The sequence below is a fragment of the Anopheles bellator genome, chromosome 2, assembly GCF_943735745.2.
Source record: "Anopheles bellator chromosome 2, idAnoBellAS_SP24_06.2, whole genome shotgun sequence".
NCBI classification, from domain to species: domain Eukaryota; kingdom Metazoa; phylum Arthropoda; class Insecta; order Diptera; family Culicidae; genus Anopheles; species Anopheles bellator.
In genome coordinates this window covers 10,552,156-10,574,530 of record NC_071286.1, presented here as the reverse complement: position 1 = coordinate 10,574,530, position 22,375 = coordinate 10,552,156, and the positions used below count along the sequence as shown (strand labels likewise).

The 22,375-nt window shown below is 49.9% G+C and overlaps 2 protein-coding genes and 1 long non-coding RNA gene across 3 annotated transcripts; 1 reads left to right on the top strand and 2 right to left on the bottom strand.

Annotated features, from left to right (window-relative positions):
* Window positions 1–3,252: 3,252 nt before the first annotated feature.
* On the bottom strand, window positions 3,253–4,376 carry LOC131211681 (uncharacterized). Its single transcript, XR_009156907.1, has 3 exons — window positions 3,882–4,376; window positions 3,448–3,582; window positions 3,253–3,376 (listed from the first exon to the last, which is right to left on the bottom strand). It is a non-coding gene; the product is annotated as an uncharacterized LOC131211681 (long non-coding RNA).
* A 6,883-nt stretch (window positions 4,377–11,259) lies between these two features.
* LOC131209642 (solute carrier family 35 member B1 homolog) lies at window positions 11,260–12,767 on the bottom strand. The gene is made up of 2 exons (XM_058202752.1): window positions 12,445–12,767; window positions 11,260–12,382 (listed from the first exon to the last, which is right to left on the bottom strand). The coding sequence occupies exons 1-2, from the start codon at window positions 12,641–12,643 to the stop codon at window positions 11,571–11,573; spliced, it is 1,011 nt and encodes a 336-aa protein (XP_058058735.1). The 5' UTR covers window positions 12,644–12,767; the 3' UTR covers window positions 11,260–11,570.
* A 4,737-nt stretch (window positions 12,768–17,504) lies between these two features.
* Window positions 17,505–21,222, top strand: LOC131210706 (pancreas transcription factor 1 subunit alpha). The gene is made up of 3 exons (XM_058203987.1): window positions 17,505–17,980; window positions 18,306–18,622; window positions 21,000–21,222. The coding sequence occupies exons 1-3, from the start codon at window positions 17,613–17,615 to the stop codon at window positions 21,161–21,163; spliced, it is 849 nt and encodes a 282-aa protein (XP_058059970.1). The 5' UTR covers window positions 17,505–17,612; the 3' UTR covers window positions 21,164–21,222.
* The last annotated feature ends 1,153 nt before the right edge of the window (window positions 21,223–22,375 follow it).

The following is a 22,375-nucleotide window of genomic DNA, read 5'->3' as shown; positions in this document are numbered from 1 at the left end:
GAATCGCGCTTGACTAGCAACACCACCGGTGCCCCGTGCTAACGGAAATCCTGTTTTCTCGACGACGACGACGACTACGCTAACTGAAGGTACAAACAAACCCAGTTCAGAGCGCTCCGGTTCCCGCTGAACATGGTCAATGTTTTGCGTTTAGAATCCGGGTGACGTCGGAAGGGGCGGGCGAGACCACCCCGGTGGAAGATTTGTTGTGGTTGATGTAAGTCATTTGAAGACCCTTTTTCAATTTCTTTTTCCAACAGTTTGGGGGCCCCCGGATGAATGGAACGTGGGGGAATTAGTGCACTAAAAACCGGTTTGTTGCGAAATTTCGTAAAACAAACAACTTCGAATTCGCGGCAAGCGGATGTGGATCCATCATCATCATCATCCTCACGCCACGGTTATTTTTGGTGGTGGAGTGTGTTAAACAGTTTCGGTCCTGCTAACGGGAAGCGTCCATATATTGAGCCACGCCCGAAACGGGTGAACATCGCGATCAATTATCGATCGCACCGAATCCGAATCCGATTACGTCGAAGTTGTGCGCGTTGCCCGCTGTAATTTGCTTGCTTCCGCGAAATATGATTCACAAATATTTTGCTATTAGCGACCGTGCGGTGTGCGGAGAAAGAGACGCTCAACAGTGCACTTTGTTGTTATTGTTGTCGGCGGCACTGATTGATGTCCCAAACCCCGGCCTAGCGTTGCTAGGTTTCGCAACACGCCGCCTGCGACCGTCAGCCACAGAAAACGCTCGCACTCACTCGCGCACACTCTATCTCGCTCGCTCGCACTCCTGGGCACTTCCTGCGCACCGCGCGCCTTGCTGTCAGCTGTTTTGGTCGAAAATAACAAATCGGCGGAACACACGAGCGGACGCACGATGCGTGTTTAAAATCCGGCTTCGAACCTTTCACCACTCGTCGTTGGGTTTCCCTTCGGGGGAGGGTATTAGACGGCCGACGATGGGTGCGGGGACGGGGATTTATGCCGCGGAAGGCAAGGTTACGCGTGTATCGATGGCAATTAGAGCGAACAGGTGCTGGCACTGGAAGCCCACAATCTGTCACAACTTCGCTGCAACGAGTGACGTCATGCTACGGCCGCCGCCGCCGGAGCGACTGGTTAAGCCACTTAGCAGCCACGACCCTTTTCGACCGGTTTTCGTACCGTGCGGTCTCGTGCGTCTCGCGTCGTACACCTTTCCAATTCGCGTGGCCCTCATTTCCGCTCATTCGCCGCTCTCGGCTCGGTTCGCTCGGCCGGAGACCGTGGACACTTCAAAAGGAAGTAGCACCGTGGCCATCCCCGGGCGCACTTGTGGTGGTGAGACGGTGTACTTTTTGGAACACACACGCGCCGCACAAACACAAACACTAGACACGTTGTGACTCTCGCCTTCGAAGGATCGAAGGAGGCATTTAAATGTGTTGGGTACTTCGGCAACAACAATCACAGCAGCTGACAAACTCTGTGGCACGTACTGGCATAAACGACTCCACTTGACGGAAACCGCGCGAATGCACTGATCCCTAGCGATGCCGGACCGATCTTTGTCATAGGCAATTAACTTTCTTTGTTAGCTCAAAGTTATTGCACATGATGAAACGCACACACGGAAGGGTGGAAATTTACAGAACAAATCACAGGAAACACACATACACACGTGCGGGGTGGAAAAGGAAAATCAACGCACACCAACGCGAACTCGCTAATCGCGTGACTCGGGATCAGAGATTTCGTTTGACAGTCGCGAGTGGAATTTTCCACCAGCGTCAACAACAATGGGCCCTCCGAAGAGGGACACACTGACACGATCGCACCCATACATGCATCAGATCATATTTTATGCTAGAATCTATCGCACGGACGGAGGGCATTGCTCTTTTTCGCCAACAATGATCCCAGTTCGACCCTCCCCCCCGCCGAAAGAACGCACGGATGCAACACAGCGGCGCACCCGTCCGCGCGCTAATATGCGCCGAGGAGAAAGTAGCAAAACAAACGGAATCGAAATCGAAGCCAACTCGCGGATCGCTGCGGATCGAAAGCGAATCGGAGGGCGATCGGAGCTGGCCACCAACACAGTGAACGCGCCGGGGCGGCTTTCAATCACGGTTGCGTGAGTTCGGGGTGGGCAGCGCCGCCTCCATCGCCACCAGCACCATCGATAGTAGCGGCTGATTTTTCAGCTGACCGACGCGCGAAGAAGTAGGCCGCGAGCGCGCACACATAGGAAAACCGAGGTGTGCGCGAGGTTTTTAATCGTACGCCAATACAGGCGCAGGCCGCGATGTTGCGCTGCGCTGTTGCTAGGAAAGCCGCGCGCCGCATGCTTTGACTGACAAGGGGGACCCCCAAAAGCACCAGAAATCGCAGCGACGAAGCGAAACAGCGATTGCGACTACAATCGCAGATTTCTGGGTGACCGAGTCCCCTGGTGGGGCTGGAAAACCCAAACTAATCACTACACAATCGAACCCACACACAAGCACACGCACACGCACTGTCCTCTAATCGCGAGTGACGCATCTTACTGATAAAAAGGAAAACTCTTCAAACGGGACACACAAAACACGTGGTGGCACCAACAATTAGTAGAGTCTCCGTTTGTGCAACGATTAAACGGCAGCTTAAAAAGCGGAGTTCCGGAGCCCCGACACTCCGACCGATTGTTTGTTGGCAAACTCGACAACTGTTTTTTTGTTGTTTGTTTGAGTCTTTGGGAGGGTGAGAAAATATTGTTTCCTTTTTGGAGATCTCAGACGTCAGACGTCAGACGTTTCGACCCGGCGTTCCCGGTCCCTGGTTTTTCTCCTTTCACTTCGGTTTCACTTCGGTTTTCACACACTTTCACGTTTCGCACACGTACGACTTACGAACGGGAAAGGGACATCCGACGCTAGAGCGAGATAACCACATTTGACTCATTTTCGAACCTGACTTTAGGGCGCTGGTATTGGTGATCGCCGTCAGCTGGCTCGCACATGTGACGAATACACCGAGAAACGGCGACATCTCGGCTGCCAGCCGCCGACAGCGAAGACACAAACCCAAACACACCCGGCGGGCCGCCACTCCAGTTCGGGCCGCCGAAAGTCGCGCGCCTAATGCACTGGAGGTGGAACGAAAAGTTTCCCCTCTGGTGTGACCGAACGAACGAACGAAAATGGCCACCCCCAAGGCCAGCTGTTGTTGCTTACCGATTTTTCATCATCAAAATCCCAATCGGGCGACGCCTGCCGGTCACCTGCCTCGCTGGTGGTAGTGATGATGGGCGGCAGGCTCGTCGAAGCGTTCGGTGAGTTCTGTGGTTCCTCCGGGATGACGGAGAACCGGCCACGCTGCAGGAACGGTGACGTCGGCCCATAGGTTCCTGTTGCGTACAGGGAAGGGGAGTGTGTTAATGTTTGGGGCGGAGCACTAGCGGGGCAGCCGACTACTTACCAGCTTGCGGGATCAGCCGGAACCGGCCGACGGTGGTTTCCGGAGGGCCGGACGGTGGTGCCGACACACGGAACCGGCCGCGTCGCGTGGTCGCACCATCGTCGTAGCCTCCGGTGGCTGCATCGTCGCTTACATCTGCAAAATGGTCAATACCAAAGATAAGTGATTCGTGAAAGGAAACATATTAATTACAAGGACTGCAAGTCAATCAAGCGATTGCCAATTGCCGTTCCGTCTGACCCACTACTACCACACAGGCGGGTCATGGGAATCGAAGAAGCTACCGAAATTAAATCGATAGAATCAACCGAACGCGATAAGACACTTATTGAACTCTTTCTTCCTTCCAGACTCTGATAACGACTGTGGGTGACGCACGCTGCATTCGGGTGCCAAGGAAAGGCGGACAGCGGGGCCCCGAGCGGATGGCTTACCTTCCTGTGGAGCCTTGCTGCTGCTGCTGCTTCCTCGCCAACCGCTGCTCGATGCCGTTTTGGAAGCTATGGTGGCTGACACGTTACACGATACGAACAACGGAGCTCGGGTTGTTTAAAATATGGTCCCCGGGCGGCGGAACACCGAAAATCAACGAACGAAACACCGTGGGTTTATTGTTGCGGGTTTCGCCTGACACCGACAGCGACGAGCATAGGAATGTTGCCGGTTTCTCTAGCCCGGTGCTCACGTTTGCTGCGGTATCGTCGACGTCGGCGATGTGGTCGTCGCTTAATCGATTCGCGCGGCTTGGTCGCGGACAACACTCCCGTGGTAGGTGGTAGGAACTCTAGTGGCCAGCAGCATGATAGCTACTGCAATCGCTGGGTTGATTACTGCTCGTCGGTGCTCTCCCGCGAATTGCTCTATCACAGACGTGGACAAGACGATGATTCACCGAAACAGCCGCTTGTTGGGGGATTAAATATTGGATGAAAAACACTCACACACACACGCACTAACACACCCACACGCACAAATTAAAATTTTCACACCACCAATTGCACTTTGCCCTTTTGCCTATCGCACTCTGAGAAAGGGGAGAACCCGGATTGAACGTAAGATTAAAACAAAGATTTTAAATGAACATGAAAAATAAAAGGAAACATGCTTTCTCGAAGAATTGGGGCACCCGTCCAACTGTCTCCCCCGATAGCCGGCCGTAATGACGTCACGTACGGGTGGACGTGGTGGCGGCCGACGGAACCCAGCTGTTGCTCCGCACACCAGAACGTTGTTTAACACGGTTCTAAAAGAAGCACACCGAGAGAGAGATGCGAACGAATGCAAAACAACACAACGGTCGCTCTGACGGTTGATGGCTGGCAATTTTCGTCGTCGTCGTCGCCGCTGATGACGCCCGCTGGGGGTGGTGATGGTGAAATGTTGCCAAAAAGTTTCATCTCATTCGATCACTCGCGACTTGTTCACGGGGAATCTTGAGCGGAGCGGTACACACAAGGTGGCACATTGGTAAACGCGGGCGAGCGGTGGCCATCTGGTTCGTGGTGGTGTGCCCGGTCAGATCACGTGTGCCGAGGGCCTCTGATTTAGCAGCTACCGCGAATTTTGGCCACTTCACGAGTATTTACATCTTGCGCACGCAACACGTCGGTTCGCGGATTCTGTTTGGTAACGTTTCACAGGAATTTCTGAAAAAAGACACAAAAGATCGTAAATATTAGTTTGGCGAAAAATAAATCCATTATCCTTTCAAAATTTTGGATCTACTATGTACCATTGTGTTTTATGATCTGTAGCCATTTTAAAGGTAACTCCATAATGCCTCGCTCATCTTGGTAATTATTGGCGAACAAAACTCGCTTGAAATAATAGAAAATCGCTTCGCCACGCTTGGACCGCGATCGTTTTCGCACAATCATATCGTATGTGGCGCATTAGTCACCTCCCAGTTAGCATCAGTTTAAGAAATGGATCGAATTCATTCCATTTGCCCAACGGTTCACAGATGCATGTTCGATCCGTTATGTTTTTTGGTGTTAATTGGTATGGCACCTAAACAAAGAGTTCACATAAATAGCTGCTGAAGTATATGCCCCAAAAATACCATTAACAATTTCATCGGCCTTAGCTTGCATTTTTGCCTTCATTTGCACAAAAATGCGAACACGGAGCTCAAAAAGTAAGTTTTATCTTCATTTTCGCATCCCGAATCCTAATGGTTTATTAAAACGTCGGTCGAATTGGCGTATTCCCCCCTGCAGGCCTGATTTAATTAATGTCAGTTGCCAGCGGCGCACAACTTTTCATGATCATTTCAAAGTAAAAAAAAGGAAGGGCTAATAACAGAATCGTCCTGCCCGGTGGAGACTCATAGGGCCCAAAATTACAATGTTCCAGTGAAATTATTACTATCAAATAAAAGTTTCCATGCCATCAACCAACGCTGGCGGCGCAAAGTCAACTTTTCCTCGATTACGGAATCATCTTCTCTGTTTTCAAGAGTTATCATTGAATTATACTGCTTCTGCAAATAAGCTGAAACAACTTGGACAGCCCTATTGGCGAACTATACTCTGAGCCATAAACATAATCGTCTAATTTACGCCCGGTTGGCCGGTATTTACACTTCCAGCGGACACTCCTCAGCCAACAGACGCGTCGTCGTCGGGTGTTTCGTCGTGTGTTCGCCAACGTAGACATGAACTTTTTCGCAGTAAATGGACACGTAAGGAAAGAAACCTTCCACCAGCTACTTTCCTGACAACTTTGGCCTTTTTTCTGACACCCGTTGACTTCTGTGCCGGCGAAAGAAATCGATAGTCCGCAGCACCAACACGCCAAGGCACGCGATATTCTTGGTGGAAGTTTTTTGAGCAAACAACCGACACGTTCCCCTTTGCCGGTGAGCTACTGGCCGAGCTACCGGAAAGGGATCGGCAGTCCGACACGTTCAAGCTCAACAGCAGCACACCTTTCGGTGGAAGGTTTTTTTGCAGGGACATCCGGCACATGCGTTGAGTATGAGCACGTTTTGCAGAGCCAGCTCCCATGTGACACGCAAATGCAGGGAATGAGGTTCGGAAAAGTTAAGCCACAACCATTGGCGCCGCTTGAACGGATGCTTCTAAAATATTCACAGCAACTGGGACACCTGGCTTGTTGATGAATTTTGAACGAGCATAAATATTCGATTTCTGAGACTGCGGGCGATGGAGGTACCATAAAAGTGCTTAAAATCTTTAAGCATCACTCCAACGATGAAATTTCACACTGAATTTAGGTTATTAGGAAATCAGCGTGTCACGGTGTACGCACGTGCCCGGTAGGCCCTTGCCCGGCCCGGGTGTGGAAATCTTCCAAAAATAGAATTTTCCAGACCTCTTCACGGTGGCCAAAGTAAACCTTCTCGTTTGTGTTTATATAAATCATCAGAGTCGATGCTTAATTGCGTCGTCTCAAAGTCCGTTACACGAAGTTACACGGCACGAGTATATATTCCGTGTTTCCACTTGCCACAACGGAAGCCTGGGCACTGCTCTCGGTTCGGACGGTGTTCGGAGCGAACGGCGAACCCGATAGTGACACTAATTTCAACAAGCATCAATTGGCTGCGTTTGTATGATGGTGACTGCCGCCGCGTGGCGGAACGCACCCTCAGCTTTGGGGTCTCAATTGGTTCGTATCCCGTTGGCGACCGCAAACCGATCTGAGTGGACAGCAAGTAATCGACACCCGGGAACCGGCTTCTGCTGGTTCCCGGGGGGATGCTCTGCAATTTGTATGACCTTCAATTTGTTCCGTGCGGATCTCCGTTTCCGACCGGGAATATGTGAAATGTATCATTCACGTCGCTCCAAACGATTTCGCTGCATTCCAGCCGCGTGGTGTGTTGTAAGCATATCGATCATAGGCTGCTTTGATTGACTTGTGATAGGTAAACAATTGTCAATTGAAGTCGCCTGGTATTGGCCAATATGGAGCAGATTGGGAATTCGAGGATACCGAGAACATCCCAGACAGACTTTTCTTTTAAGCCCAAATAGTCAGTTCAGTCAGTTCAAATCGTCATTTTCAATACGTTTTAGTAACAAAAATCGATTAAATTCGTGCAACTTTTAAAAACAAAGAAAGGAGTGTTATCGCACTAACCCCCCCGCAGTGGTCATTAAAAATTGGCAACTTGGCGGTAAATTCGCCCCCCTAGGAAACACTGCCGCCGCCTGGCGATGGCGCCAGTACACACGCTGACGTCGCGCCCGCCATTACTTCCCTCCACGCCTGCCGTCTGTAGTCTGGCGCCAGAACCAATGGCCGGGAATGATTGAAGTGGCGTGCAGCAAGGTTTCCCCCGACCGGCCCGGGGGCAAACCTTAGCAGTTCCTCCCTGCTGCTGACACACCACCACTCGCGACTCGAAGCATAAAAAGAAGTGAAGGTGTCGGCAGCCAGCCCACTGTGTCGCCGGGAAGGACAGTAAAACTAAGCCAAGAAAATGATAACTAAACAGTAATTTGTTTCGCGTGGCCAACCGCAGGGCCTTGCGATGCGATTTTACCACCAAACTGTGACACTGTGTGCGAAGTTACAGAACCATCCTAGTTGGCTTGGTGCTTTCGAAAATGATTCATACGTCGAAAATGTTTCACTTCTGGCCGATCTACAAAAACGTGCGCCAAGGGAACATTGCTCTCTCTCGGCGAGTACCGGTTCGAGGCAATTTACTGGACCGTGAAACCAGGAAGAACCGACTGTCTGTGCCGAGCATCAAGCTTCCACCCTACACACGATCGGCCAAGACGGCGCCCTGACTTAACGGCGAAGCAGACCCGGAGAGTGCGTCCGTTGCCATGTGTGATTGCGAGCGACAAGAGCTGGCCGGAGTGCTGGTGGCCATTGGCCGTTAAACTCGTTCAAGGTCAAACTGCGTTGCGGCAGACGTCACTCGGAGGACACGCAGCTAGCAGCACAAACCGGACCACAAACGAGAGCGATTTGTTTGTGGAGTCTTTCTTCTCGCGGCGATGCAGCGACGGAATGGCATGCAGGCCGTCGATGCGAAAACGACACCGCTTGAATTTCCGCCTCGTTGTGCAACCGAAACCCTGCCGTTGTGTCTCGCTCTAGTTCGACCGTAATGCCTGCACACATGACTCGGATTGGGGCAGCACACTCGGAGTGCATCCACAAATCTACTCGCCGTCGCCGCCACCGCCACCTGCTGCCAGTTAAATCCCATTTCACCTGGTTTCGAAAATTCTGCCCCCGATGAGATGCATATCTCTACATAAGACACCCGTGTTGGCGGGTGGCTTTGTTTACAAAGGCAAACAGCGGGCGAGCCATTTTATTTTCGTACACTGCTATGCACTTCTGCAGTGTGCGAAACGAACAGCATGCTTCTGTTGTCCCCCACCCGGGGGAAAGAGATGCACACAGTTTCGTGTATCCTGACGCGCTGGTCGGTGCTGCTGACATCATCCATCGTCATCCGGATTGCGCGCGCTGCCGAGCCCCGGGTTGATGCATTTTTTAAAAGTAAGTACACCCGCCCCGCTCGGCTCGGTGGAGCGAAATGGATCGTTAAGCAAGCTGTTGGCCGCCGTGGTCAACTGTTTTTTTCTTTGGCTGCCTCGGTCTGTCCGATGCGGCCGTGTTTGGTGACTGTTTGTCTGAGCAACCCGCGGACGAAAATACCATCAGCATCGATTGTTGTTATGTGTTCTCGGAAATGGATGTGCTTTTGTCACCCAGCCCTGTCGAAGCTCCGTTCTGGGCCAAACAGCTTGATAACATCGATCAAAAGTTCCACCCCCTGGTGGCCAGACGGAAACGATTTTAAGAAAATCGATTACTGTTACATAAATCATCGGCCCCGGGCAAAACGAGCCAAAGGCGAAGGCACTTGCACATGTAGAGTCACAGGGGGCCAGGCAGAACTTCCTTCGATCGATTCTTCGCACGATTTCTTTTGTGGTAATCGCTATTAGCCGTCGGGAAGAACTTACCTTCAGACGGAACGCAATTTCTCCCGGCACCGGGGATGAACACCGGTCCCAGTTCTGTGAATCGCAAGCCAGTGAACTCATTTTATGGCTTTCGTCGGACGGGCTTCGCTTCGTTTGCTGACCCCCGAATTTACGATCCGATGAAAGCCAAAAACCGCACCAAATCACCAAAGAACTAAGGAACACCACGGATGCAAAACATTTCCACCGACTTTCTCGCAAGCACACCGCGCACGCACACCACATCAGCCGCGCGGCATTTATTGCCAAAAACGCCGCAATTTCGTCGAATTCGTTCACCCCGCACACACATACACGTGCGATTGCTCCTTCTGACAGCCGAAATTGGCTCGCGTCTCGTGAAGTGGATTCCTTTCGTCACTACCCACACATACACTCGCAAACCCACTTCCCGGCGGTCGGACGAAGAGCACGGGGGGCGCAGGAACACTGGCAACAAAACAATAAGCGGCGGCTGCCTGTGTGGGAAACAAGATACCCCGAAAGGGCGGGCACGTGGCAGCGGGGCGTCGGAGACTCGCGCCACTGTTTTCACTCAGCCCTCCGAAGACCGAATTCGCGGCGCGTTCCTTTTTCTTATTTATAAAGATTCGCAATTTTCACCACCATCGTTCGCCGCCGTCGTCAGCTCGCGGGACTCGGTCAAACGTTTCCGGCAACCGAACCCAGCGAGACCCCGTACGATATTCTCTGCGTCCGGCGAAAGATGGCCGGTGTACAGAGAGAGAGAGAGAGTGGACAACGACGACGAAATGGTTACGAAATAAGGTAAAGCACGAAGTTTGGGAAAAATAAACTGAAACACACCACACAGAGCTTGCTTTGCACTTTGCCCGATAAAACTGAGGACTGAGAGCAACTGTCAAAAACGTAACGCGTTGCGTTCGGAAATGGAAGAAATTCTTATTTTCTTAAAATAAAAGCACCTCGCGCTGCGGAAAGAATTGCCAGCGGCCGAGTGCTGGACACTAATACTAAAAACAGAATTGCTGCAGCACGCGCGCGTCGGGAAACGAAAAGAGCCCTCACACTTTCGCTCTGTGCAACGCAAATCAGAGCTCCACCAAAACACCGCCGACCGAGCGAATCGCAAACTGTATTTTCAATTAGGACACCGTTCGCCGTTCGCCGCGTGTGTTTGTCGCGCCACTTGCGCGCCTCACCACCACACACGCGCTGCCAGGAGCTCGGACAAGCGGACGCCTAGTCATTCACAGATTTAATGCACCGTTCACTAGCTACTCCCGGCGAACAGAACAGGTCTACTACGTGCGTTTCCTTCGTTACCGAGCCGGGCTGAGTGGAACATCAATGCCTCGTCGATGCTGCGCTGGAAATAGAACTGATTTGCAAAGGATTACCAAGAAGCGAACGGAGGATTCGCTTTCTTGGCCAGCTGTCAAAACATCGCGCAATCGCACGTACCAACGCACACACACAAGCACGCGCATGCGTTGCGTTGGTGTTGGTGGTTCGACTGTGTTCGAGCTGCGCGCATGCGGAATATTGTTTCGGTAGGCCGCAAAGTAGCGCGTTTTCGGTGCGGCGTGTTGACGTTGGACGTCAAGCGCAATAAAAAAAACAAGGTTGAAAACTCCCGGCCGTTTGCCAGGTGCAAATTGTTTGTTAAATAAGATACGCCGCCAAACAACCGGCATCGGTTATAGATCGTGGCCAACTCATCGCTCCACGCTGAACGGCACTAAAGAAGCGTGTTAAACGCTTTTAATTGAAATGATCTTTCGGTTGCTAGGCTACATAATTTAATTGGTCGATTGTGAAACGCGCAAAATGTGTGTCGATAACTAGAGTACTAAATGGCTTTCGATTACCAATCACTCATATCTTTATTGTTGTCGCCAGTATCGATCAATGGAATTAATTTCTTAGAGTCACAGACAGTGATTGTGCGAGATACAACAATGTTTTCGGTCGAAGATGGTGGCGCTTCGCGCACCTCCTCATCGCCTTTCGGTGGCTACAAAAAGGAACAGTTCAGAAAGGAAACAAAAAATCATAAATAACAAAACTGATTTGATAAAACATAGAAAAAAAGGAGCACGAGCTGATAGGATAGAGAAACGATAGGTTGCATGATAGGGTGCATTCCCGGTAAGTCCCGGTAACTGCCGCCGTGTGTTAACGAACCATTTCATCCGTTTCGCTTTTGCTTTTACTTTTAGCAAGTGGCGGCGCTTTGGTGGGCGCTTTCTTGCCGTAGAACATGTCGGCAAAGAGTCCCGAAAACACGAACCCGGCGCCGACCCATTGGCGACCGGACAGCGAGTTGCCGAAGAACAGCACCGAGAACAGGACGGTGAAGAATTTGCGCGTCGTCGTTACCACCGAGCAGGCAAGCGCACCGAACGATGCAACCATCATGAAGATGAACAGTTGACCGAGTGCTCCGGTCAGTGCCAGCATCGAGATGTAGGTAAACAGCTGTGGGTGGCGCATGACGAACACGACGAACCGATGGCCTTCGCCTGTGACCAGCAAGCCGAACGTAACCATCAGCGAGCTCCACCCGTTCATCGCAAGCATCATGTACTGGGCCGAGGGGGAGCTGTGCGCTCGCATACGCTCCTGGATGGCCCCCGTTAGCCCGTCCATGGAGAGGCTGAGAACTAGCAGTAGTTGACCGAGCCCCTCGTGCTCCAGCACTGCTCCACTGTTGGTCTTTCCATCTTTAAACATAAACATCACCACTCCGACGACGATCAGGAGCACAAACAGGTACTTTTGCAGCGTATAACTCTTGCGCCCAACCAGCACTCCGAGCAACATAACCGGTATCGGCTTGGCCGACTTGGCGACCACCTGCATCGGGTAAGCGACCCATTGTAGGGCCATGTTTGAGCTCAACATAGCCAACACATACGTCAACGCGCTAGTCGCGTAATACACCTTCGGTGTAGTATCAACGGGCTGTGGCCTCACCATCAGCAATGCTACGGGAAACAATTGAACAGTGGTTAAGTAAATTCTACCGATCCGTTACAGGGACACCTACCTTTGGCGAACAACGTATTGCACACGCACTGCACACCAACAAGGGCCAACATGAAGGTGTACCGTTCGCCCTTCGAGCCATCGTCCTGCAACTCATCTCCGTACCGACCTCGTGTAATCTTCTCCTGGAGGACAGCGAAGTAAAAGTAGCACACAAATATGCCGACTGCGGCGATGATGAATTTCTGCGTGTCTGTCATGATGGGGTGCAGATTGTTCCTGCGCGGCGAACCAAGAGAATGGAATGGATTTGAGGCTAAACTTTCAGCGAACACGAACCGAGGCTCATGCTGCCGCAGCTATTTTGTGTGTTTCGAGAATTGGCAAAAGAACACGTCAAGCATTCGATGACAACGTACACAAAACAATATGCAAATTGCATCGCACCGAAACGAAGGGGAAACATTTGACACAAACATTTGACAGCTCCGAACATATGATTAGCGGAGACAGCAACCGCTGAGTAGCTTGATTAGGCACGACTAGTAAAATATTTTCTTCGAACGTATACCTGAATCGAGAATCGGTGAGGTTTGAATTTGCAGTCAAGTCCAAGTTTTTAATAGAAACCTTCTTCGAGCAAAGTTGATCAACTACTGAGTTTAACGGTCACAATCTATGCTCGCAACTGTGCTTCTAAAGTGCTGCATGTGCTGGCAAAGCGTAATGGGATCACTGGCATCTAACCATTGTTCAAACACCCCACTGGCCAACAATTCAAGTATACACCGCCAAAAACCTTGTTCCATGCAAGAAACTGTTAACTGTTGTTTGGACAGGCGTCACAGTCACAGACGATTTGGAAATTGTTTAGAATATGCAAGGGTATTGCTAAGAGATTTTGTAACAGAGCACCACAATAGGGTCGGCTTTGTTACTTGTACATTCCACTACCTGCTCCACCTAGTGGATGAGCTAAAACACTTTGGGACATTGCCGATGCAATCTACCTACCCTTTCGAGGAAGAACTTGGGGTTCTTAAACACAAAATTGACCTCGAAAAGGACGCTCATCCGGTGAATATATCCTCATCCGGGATAGCTGGCGCTAGAGCGAGAAGGACAAAATTTAAATTCGAACTCGTCGTGCCCGTTGCTTCTTGGTGAGTGAGACAAGACAACCTTCCCGGAGAGTTTCCACGACTAACTTTTTCACGTTTTTTGCGTTCGCTATTCGATTCGAAGATATGATCTGTAAACTGTGTCTAATTCCGTTGGGCATTTCTGCATTCGCTTTTCATTCTCTCGCTAAACCGCTGACGGTTTCATTTACATCCATGCTTACCGTTCCGAAAATTGTCCACCGTCAAAACAGATTCCGATAAAGATCGTGGAATCGTCCGGAAAGTCGCATGCGTGACGATCATCGCGCCTCAGGGACATAATAAACTACGTAACCGCAACGCCACAACCCTCGACAAGTCCTAGAAAGCTCCTGAAGGGCAGCTGTGTCCGTTGGCGGAAAATTAAGTTATTATTGTTCCTCGGGCGCGCTCGTGGTTCGATGATGCACCAAAACCAAGGATGCCGTTTCCGGTGGCGAACGGAACGCACCGGATCTCGGTGGTGACGGTGGTGCCAAGCGCGAGGGGTGCCGTGTCGGATAATGAAAAGCGTAAGCGGTGCATGAACAGCAGCAGCGCGTTTGACCCTCCGTGCCGTGTGAGATAATTATCAGACGATTAGTTGTTTATTCAGTTGTAAAAATTGTTTTCCCCCGTGCGGCCCGAAGCCCACGGTACAGATTTTCCGATCGGACAGCGCGTCTCAAGCGACTATTGATTTTGATACAGCTGATAAGAGACCTCTCGGGACTCGGGACGTTTGGCCCTACTGTGGTCGGTTGAATGGAAAGCCGCGATGATGGGGCAAAAATGCGATGCGTGTTTTATGCGTGAACCTGGCGCACTGGTCCAGGGTTTGATGAGGTACAGTGCGGAGCATGCATAATGCACGGTGAAAAGTGTTGCGCCCTCTCGTGTTCCTCAGGTCGTCGTCAGGGGTGCCCGACGGCTTCATGCTGTCGGGCGCGAGGGTGGGCGATATTATGAAATATTATCGTCATTTGGTACCCGGTGTACCGCGGGGTGTTCTCGCTCTGTGGCTATCTATCGGCGGTAATAAATGGTCTTGCATATGCCATATGGAATCGATTTTCCCACGCCCGCCAGTTGGTTGTTCCATAAAACAGATTCATCAACGATCCCGTCGATCGGTTCCTTTGGTCGAAAACATACACATTCATTGGTTCATTGGTCCAAAATTCGCTGTTTGTCTATTTGATTTGGATTTTATTCAATTTGAAAATAGACGATTCTGAACATAATTTCTTGACTGTCTTCCGATCCGAAAATAAATGTTCAACATCCTATAAAATAGTAAATCTCCAGCAAAGACGTAAAGGCATTCAAGAACATGATTAAATGACGAAAAGAAACTTTAAATAATAAAGTATAATATGTTACCTCAGCGATTTTCAGCGAATTTCAGCGAATTTAAATTAATTGAAGATTCTACATAAAAATAAAAGAGAGAATAGTTTCAAAATAACATCCTTGGTCTAGTTAGTGGCCAAATTTATTGTGCGAAAAGATTCCGAAAATTGTATAAGTTAGGCGAAAATTAAAAAGCGTTTTTTACAATTCTGAATATTCTAGCTCGATACACTGTGAATAAAGCGAAATAGTTTCAAAAGTACAGTGAGCGCTCCAACATATGCTACAGCGAGAAGGACCCCCAAACAAGGATATGACAAACATAGGCCACGGACTACACTGTCATTATCGTCCACCTGTGACCCCAGGTGCCGCGTAGCGTTTCTCCTAAAGTGAAACAATAAAACTGGTGCCGAGCGACCCAAGAAGGGCTCAAAGGACCGCCGGTGGTGGTAACTGTTTCCGGCTGTAAAACGCTTCATTACGACAGGAACTTTGACATCGATTATCGATATGTGCACTTAACCTCGCACTACGCACGTGGTGTAAAACAGTCCTCCGTAGGGTGACCGAGGCAAGTCCCGTGCCACATGTGGCACGAAGACTGATTCCGAGACAAGAAGGGAAGCACGCATTCAAATATTAATAATTATCCTTTTTAACCAACTCTTTCCGGTGTGGTGGTGCTGCCGGTTGTTTCTGGAGCCATAGAGCACGGAATATATTTCTAATTACACGGGCAGAGGCTATCGAATTGGAACAACAAAAAATTGCCATTGGTTCATATTTCATTTCGACACAACTTTTGGAAGCAGGAAATAGTCTGCTGACACAAGATAAACGTTATATAAATAGAAACAGAAAAATGCGAACGAAATAACCAGCGTGATGTTCAGCAACTGCCCTCGAGCAGGTGTTTGATATGGATGTTGCCCTCTGGGGCGACGATTCGATTGCACCTTGCCATCGGGTTGGCCCCCGTACCGGAAGTAAGCAACCGTCCCTTCTCTGTCCCTAACGGAAAAAGGGTGTCATCCTCGATACGGACATCCGAAAAATACTCAGTGCCGTCGGAAGTGCCATTTCTTGTATTGCTGCTCTTTAAATCTGGTGGCAGAGAATTCCTTTAAACTGCCTCCGCCCAGCCACTGGCACCGATGTCCTTAACACCACAGGCGCCGTTCCAAACCACCTTCTTACGCCATCCGAGGAAGAACGGAGCGCCACCGCCGGGCAGCTGTATTTACTTTCCCCTGATTGAGGGTTGATTGAGCTACAAATCGGTCCCGAGGGGTGCCCGTTTATGGCGTTCGAGTGTTTTCGGTAAACAGTAAATGAGAGCGGACAAAAAGAGCAGCCCGGTTGTTGGTGGGTGATGATGGGTAACCCCGCCGGGCGGCAAGAATGTTTGCAATTTGACGGAGGCGTACGGGAAGGCCACAGAAATGGCAAACCGAAAATATGCTGCTCAGCGGGCCAGAGGGTGCTACGGGGGTCAAGACCACAAACTGAGTCGTGAACCACCACGGGAGGTTATGTTTAATGGTGTTAGGAAGGTGTGGAGTTCAGGATGTGCTCAACCTAAACATTAATAAATATTTGCTCTCATTGGTGTAATAGATATTTTGATGGATTTATGAAATTGATTGCGAACTTTTATTTTAGTGTTTTGTAATGTTTTATCTGGGAATAACATTCTTTAAAATCCTATAAAAAATTGTATGATCAGAAAATACAATTTTACGATTTTTTCATTCCAATTGTGCTAGAAATAATTTAAACGCATAATAAAGTTGTTACTTGTTCATGTGAACCTGTTGAAAATTGATTGTTTTCATGCATATGTTGCATTGTTCAACATTCTGTTCGGGTGCATTTAAAGAGCACATAAATCACTTAAACGATGTGTGAAAATATGTGAAATATGTAGATTCTGTCTGGTCCGGGATTCGGCAGATTCCATCGAATGTCCCTACGGCGCATGCAACGTTTCTAGGAATTTCCTCTCCAACCAATAGACGCCGGATGGGCGTGGCCAACATCCTGCGCGGTGTCATTTCCCAGTTTTTCCCTTTCCCGCACAGTTTTCCCTGCGTTAGGTACAGCACTGAACCTCTTCACGCCCCAAGTACCGGGACACAACACCCTATTTGTTGGCGAAAGTTCCTAGCTTTACTCGCCGACGGCAACGCCCGTTACGGCCAGTCCACGGCAGGATCTCCTGGGACTAACATCGTGAATCGGTCCCTTCCCGCGGGAAGGTCCTTCCACAGTCACAGTGGAAGCTCTCGAAGGCTTCGGTGCGGCGCGGCGGAGCAAGGCGCGCTAAGTGACGGCACGTGGCCCGAGCGTTGGTCGGTGTGGGTTTTTTCCCCGATCGGAAGTGATTTTTGTGCAAACGGTGTTCCGGCCAATTGTATGGGCTAATTGTGTGTACTATAATGGGCTTATTACACCCGCCGTGTTTGTTTGCGGCCAACACGTGGCCACGGTGGGAACCGTGGACCCCGCACGGTGCCGGTTGCCCAAAGTGCCGTGTGTTGGATTAGATAATCGGCAAATGTGCTAACAAATTAATTAACCCATCCGCAGAGAAGGATGTTTGTGGATGCAGCAATGTGCAAAGTGCAGTATTTATTGTTAGTGTAAGCAATGTGCGGCCTCCCGCGCCTCCTCTAGTCATACACCGCTCTAGTCCGATACCAACGGTGGTCAACGGTTTAAAATTGTGAAAATGTTTTCGATGGATTCGTTCGACTTTGAGGCGGTGATGAGCCGGCACCTATTCGAGGGCCCGTCGGTACACCAGCAGCAACAGCCGCCGTTGCACTTGCAGCACCCGGAGGATGGTGATCACCATTTGCATCACGCAAATGCGCATCACCATCATCAGCAGCAACATCAGCAGAACCAGCATCAGCAGCTCATCCATCATCAACAGCATCAGCAGCCGAGCCTTCAACTTCTGCATCAGGCCAACAACGTCGACTCGACCACTTCGAACAGCTCGGACTTCTTCCTGGCCGACGACGAGAACACCACCGACAGTGAATCGTACTGTGGCTTCAACAGCGACCAGGAGAACAATGATTCGATCAAAGAGTACGGCCACACTTCCTATTATAACATGCCTCTGTATATTGTGTCGATTTATCAAAGTGAGGAAGTTTTTTGAATGAAAATGAAAATTATAAAACTAGGTGAAGCATATCAACCTACACTTAAATTTAAATTAATAGACTCCGACGGCTGAGAATTTAAGATTCATTTCAATCTCATTTCTGGCACCGCAATCTCAATTCCCAATCGTGGTTCTGCTGTCTCCGAATTAAAAGCATCAAGAAGGGCGACGAGTAATCATCAAATTTAGATTTTTAATTCGAATTTAAACGTTCACACGGTAACCTCACGGTTTGCCTCATTTCAGACTCTACGGAAACCGAACGTCGAAGTACCGGCGGCCCAAGTGCGCCTCGCAGCAGGCCCAACAGCGCCAGGCGGCCAACCTGCGAGAGCGCCGTCGGATGCAGAGCATCAACGAGGCGTTCGAGGGCCTGCGGACCCACATTCCGACCCTGCCGTACGAGAAGCGGCTCAGCAAGGTGGACACGCTGAAGCTGGCCATCAGCTACATTTCGTTTTTGGGCGAGATGCTGCGCAAGGACAAGAACGGCAACGAGCCCGGTACGAACGGCGTCAAGCGCCATCCGGTGAAGGAACCACCGAAGAAGTTCATCGTTCGAGGTAAGACCCGATCTGTCGATAAGTTGGTGGTTAGATTCATACGAAATGATCACGAGAATCGATCCCCCTCTTTTAAATGGCAGATAGTCAAATATTTTGTAATAAAATGATTGACTAGGGTCCAGTTTCTATGACCGTTTTTTATCGTTCCATCCCTCGGCTATCAGGAACTGGATTTTTTGCCCAGACTCTCTACCGGCCCATCTGTGTTGGCCTGTACCGGTGGTGGCCGGCTGTGTTTTGGTAGACACCAAATGTTCCGTAGCGAATGGACTTTGCCGACGATCATGGCCGCCGCATCGGTCGCTCCTTTCGATTGCATTCGTATTGAACGGCGCGCCAAACCCTTCGTGCGATCGTCCTGGCCTGGATGAGCGATTGAGTCTCTGATCCGAGACCCTAGCGCACCGGTTCCCCGGTACGGCACCGTAATGCGCCGGAAACCGTGACTGATTCAGTTATTGTGTCACGGTGTTTCACCGAATCGGGCACGGAATGGGGCACGGCTGGGCTGAGATGCGGCCAGGCCAGGGTTGTTCCGAGACCGACGCGACCGGGACGCCACTGGTGAGGCATGAATAAATGAAAACACTTTTGGCAGTTTCTCGGTTGCCGGTTGAAAATTGAAATCATCGTCCATTTTGGCCCTCGGCACTGGAATCGGAAAGGATCGTCGACCGGGATATACGACCGGGCTGAGGGTACAGGGTTTTGGGGCGGCCAACAGATGGAAAGGAAACCGGACCGACCGGATCGGATATTTTGAAGGGTTAGCGGAAAAAATGAAGCGAAATGAATGAAGGTAGAGACCGCATTGTGATCAAATGAAATTTGTCATCTTCGATCATCGAGTGCATATGCGGGTCGCCGAAAATATGGCATTTACTGCAGTGATAAAGGTTCTGTCAACTTATTGTTTTATATTTTATCGCCTACTTAGATTATAAACATATTTTACTAAAGTAATTTTAGAACCAAAAGTTTTCTTTGAACTTGACGCTCTGTTTCATGTCTTCATCCAATAGTTAACAAATGTTGAGATTGGACATATTATTTCAATACACCTTGGTAAACAATTGAAGTATCTTAATTCATAAAGCAGTTTCAGTAACATCCTTAGCAAATGTTGTGCTTCAAGAATTCAATTCAATTCAATCGCTTCCAATGAATTCATACGACTCCAATATGGAACCGATTGATCAATCATTTATCATTATCGAATTGTAACGGTGCATTAGGTTGAATACAAAACATTTAAATTCATGCAAATACTATCCGTTCTGATAATTTAGAAACCAAATAAATATGAGCGAAGCCAACTTTATCTCGAAGTAATTTAATTTCAAAGTAATTTTCATTGTGAGGATGTCCGATGATTTGGAATCCTTGAACTGTTTTGCCATTCCCACCAAATCGTGAGCACAAGTTTCAGGAAAACGATTGCAGTTTTAAAAGAATGATGGCTCACATTTGCATTTAAATTGGAATAAACTATGTAAGCAACTCGAGAAGAGTTAGAAGAGTTGCAAAGTTGCCTGCAAAATGGTGAACTCGTCAGACTTCATCTCTACCTCGCTACGAACGTGCCCTTCACAAACAAGTCCGCACCGTATTCGATCGATTTAATCCATTCAGTGCTGCTGCAGAAATAGTATGGCGCCGGCCAGGGATTTCTTTTCCAGGCGCTCCATCAGACCCGTGTCTCTGTCCAAATCCTCTTCAAAATGGCATATTAGTCCGCACAGGGCCACACCTGACCGGAGAGCATGAAATTCTCACGCCCTCCCCAGCCAGTAGGAGCGATTTATTATGTGTTCCACACGGAACCACATTCGTTCGGAACGGCAGCTCACCGAAGCCCGTGCCCGATTTTGGGGGCCGTCCGTTGCGTGCTGGAAACGATTTTGCGCAATCGTCACCAACCCACGGTACGGTCGGACTCCCTCATCCTTGTCCGGGCCAACCCGGAGATCGGAAGCTTTCCCGTGGCGGGCCCGCTGGAAATGGTTGCTCTATTTCTTCGTCCCTCAGGATGAGCCCTGGGAAATGCGAGCACATGCTTCTCGCGTTTGTTATCTTTGTAAACAGTTTTCAAACCCCGGACAAAGGGCGACTCCGGTCGACGAAAGGGCCCAGGGGGACCAAGGTGAACATGGGCAGGGTGATGGCCACGGCGGCACTTAAGCCCGTCCGGGTGTGGGGGTGATTGGTAAATACACTCAGCGTGCCAAAATTTGTAACTCTAATTCCCTCGTCTTCCTGCTTCCTGCGTTTGCCACGCCAATGTTTGGACAGTTTCTGGCCTCGAGCGGCGCTTCCGGTTGATGGATGCTATTGCTTTCAATGTCCTTGTTTTCCGTTTTTGTTCTTCTTTCAGGCGGCAGCGGCCAAACACACTCCCTGTCCTGGCACCGGAAGGGCGACCGCAACGCCAACGGGCGCTACTTTGCACGCATTTGGCGCCCGGAAGATCCGCGCAACAACCACCGAAACATCGCTGCCGGAGGTCCTTCGACGTACGCGTCCAACGGTGTCTGTTGAGCAGACGGGCCGACGCGACTCTCTAGTCAACACCGCCGCTAGTCAAACTAAATGTGCAACCGAACGAACAGAAAGAAACGGAAAACTCTCTCTCTAGTCCTCTGTAGACGCCCTAGCGGGGCTGAACTGTGTGTTTCGAACAACCGATTGTAAATAAATCTATCATTATTATTTAAAAATATTTAAATCAAACACCAAAACGGCGTGTAAGGTCTGGCCTGTGCAACGGTTCCGAGTTGTTGTTTGCTGTCACCAGCAGCGAAGAGCATCCCTTTTGATGGGATTTGCAGGGGCCGCTCACTCGAGGAGGACCCGTAATCCTTTGACGGGCGCGGTCTCCGCACCAACCAGTTCCGGTTCGATTTTTGAACGATCGTATGCTCTCTCTTTCTCTCTCTTTCACCGCCCGTCTCTCCGGTTGCTATCGCTTCATTAAAATCATGTTCCGGACGAGTCCTTCGCAAATGACGGTGTGTCGTTCGCTTCGCTGGGAGGGTGCCCAAGTTTGTTGTTTTAATGCACTGTGGAAGGTCCTTTTTTCTGTTTGCTGCGCCAGAGGTCGTCGCATCAATTTGGTGTTATTTTGCGCACTGGTTTCCTGCCTAGAAACCGGAGGTTCGCTTGCCCGGTCCACCTGAGTAAACAAGGTTCCGCCGCCGTGGCTGATATTAGTTTCGATCAACGGGTGTGTTAGCGATATGTTTTGCTTTAATAAGCGACCTCGGTGCAGCGTACCCAGGAAGCACATATGGCCACACTCTGGTCGCGGCATTTAAAACATCATTTGTTAATGGATTTGTTTAACGGAAGTGAGAACTGAAATGCGGGCGAAACAATTTGCACTGCAAGTTCGTGAGCTACCATTTTTGGAGCTTTAAAGCATTGATAACAACCTTTGGCTGAATCATGTAAAGGATCAGGGGTCGGTCGGCACTTCCTTACTTTGCGTCCCACTCGGCCGTGGTGATGATTTTAGTTTATAAAAAAGTAGACTTTTCAATTACAACGTCCGGGGATTAGCGCTGACACTTGATCGAGGGCCGACGGACAATCGGCTCGGTGCCAAGGAATCACCCCAATCCGCTTTCGTCAGATTGTAAAATATCGCAAGCGGTACAGGGGCGAGGGGAAAAGGAAAACTTTTGCACGCTAAACCAAACCCGAATCGCGACGGCACCGACATAGTAAAAAACAACAACGTGGCCGACCGAT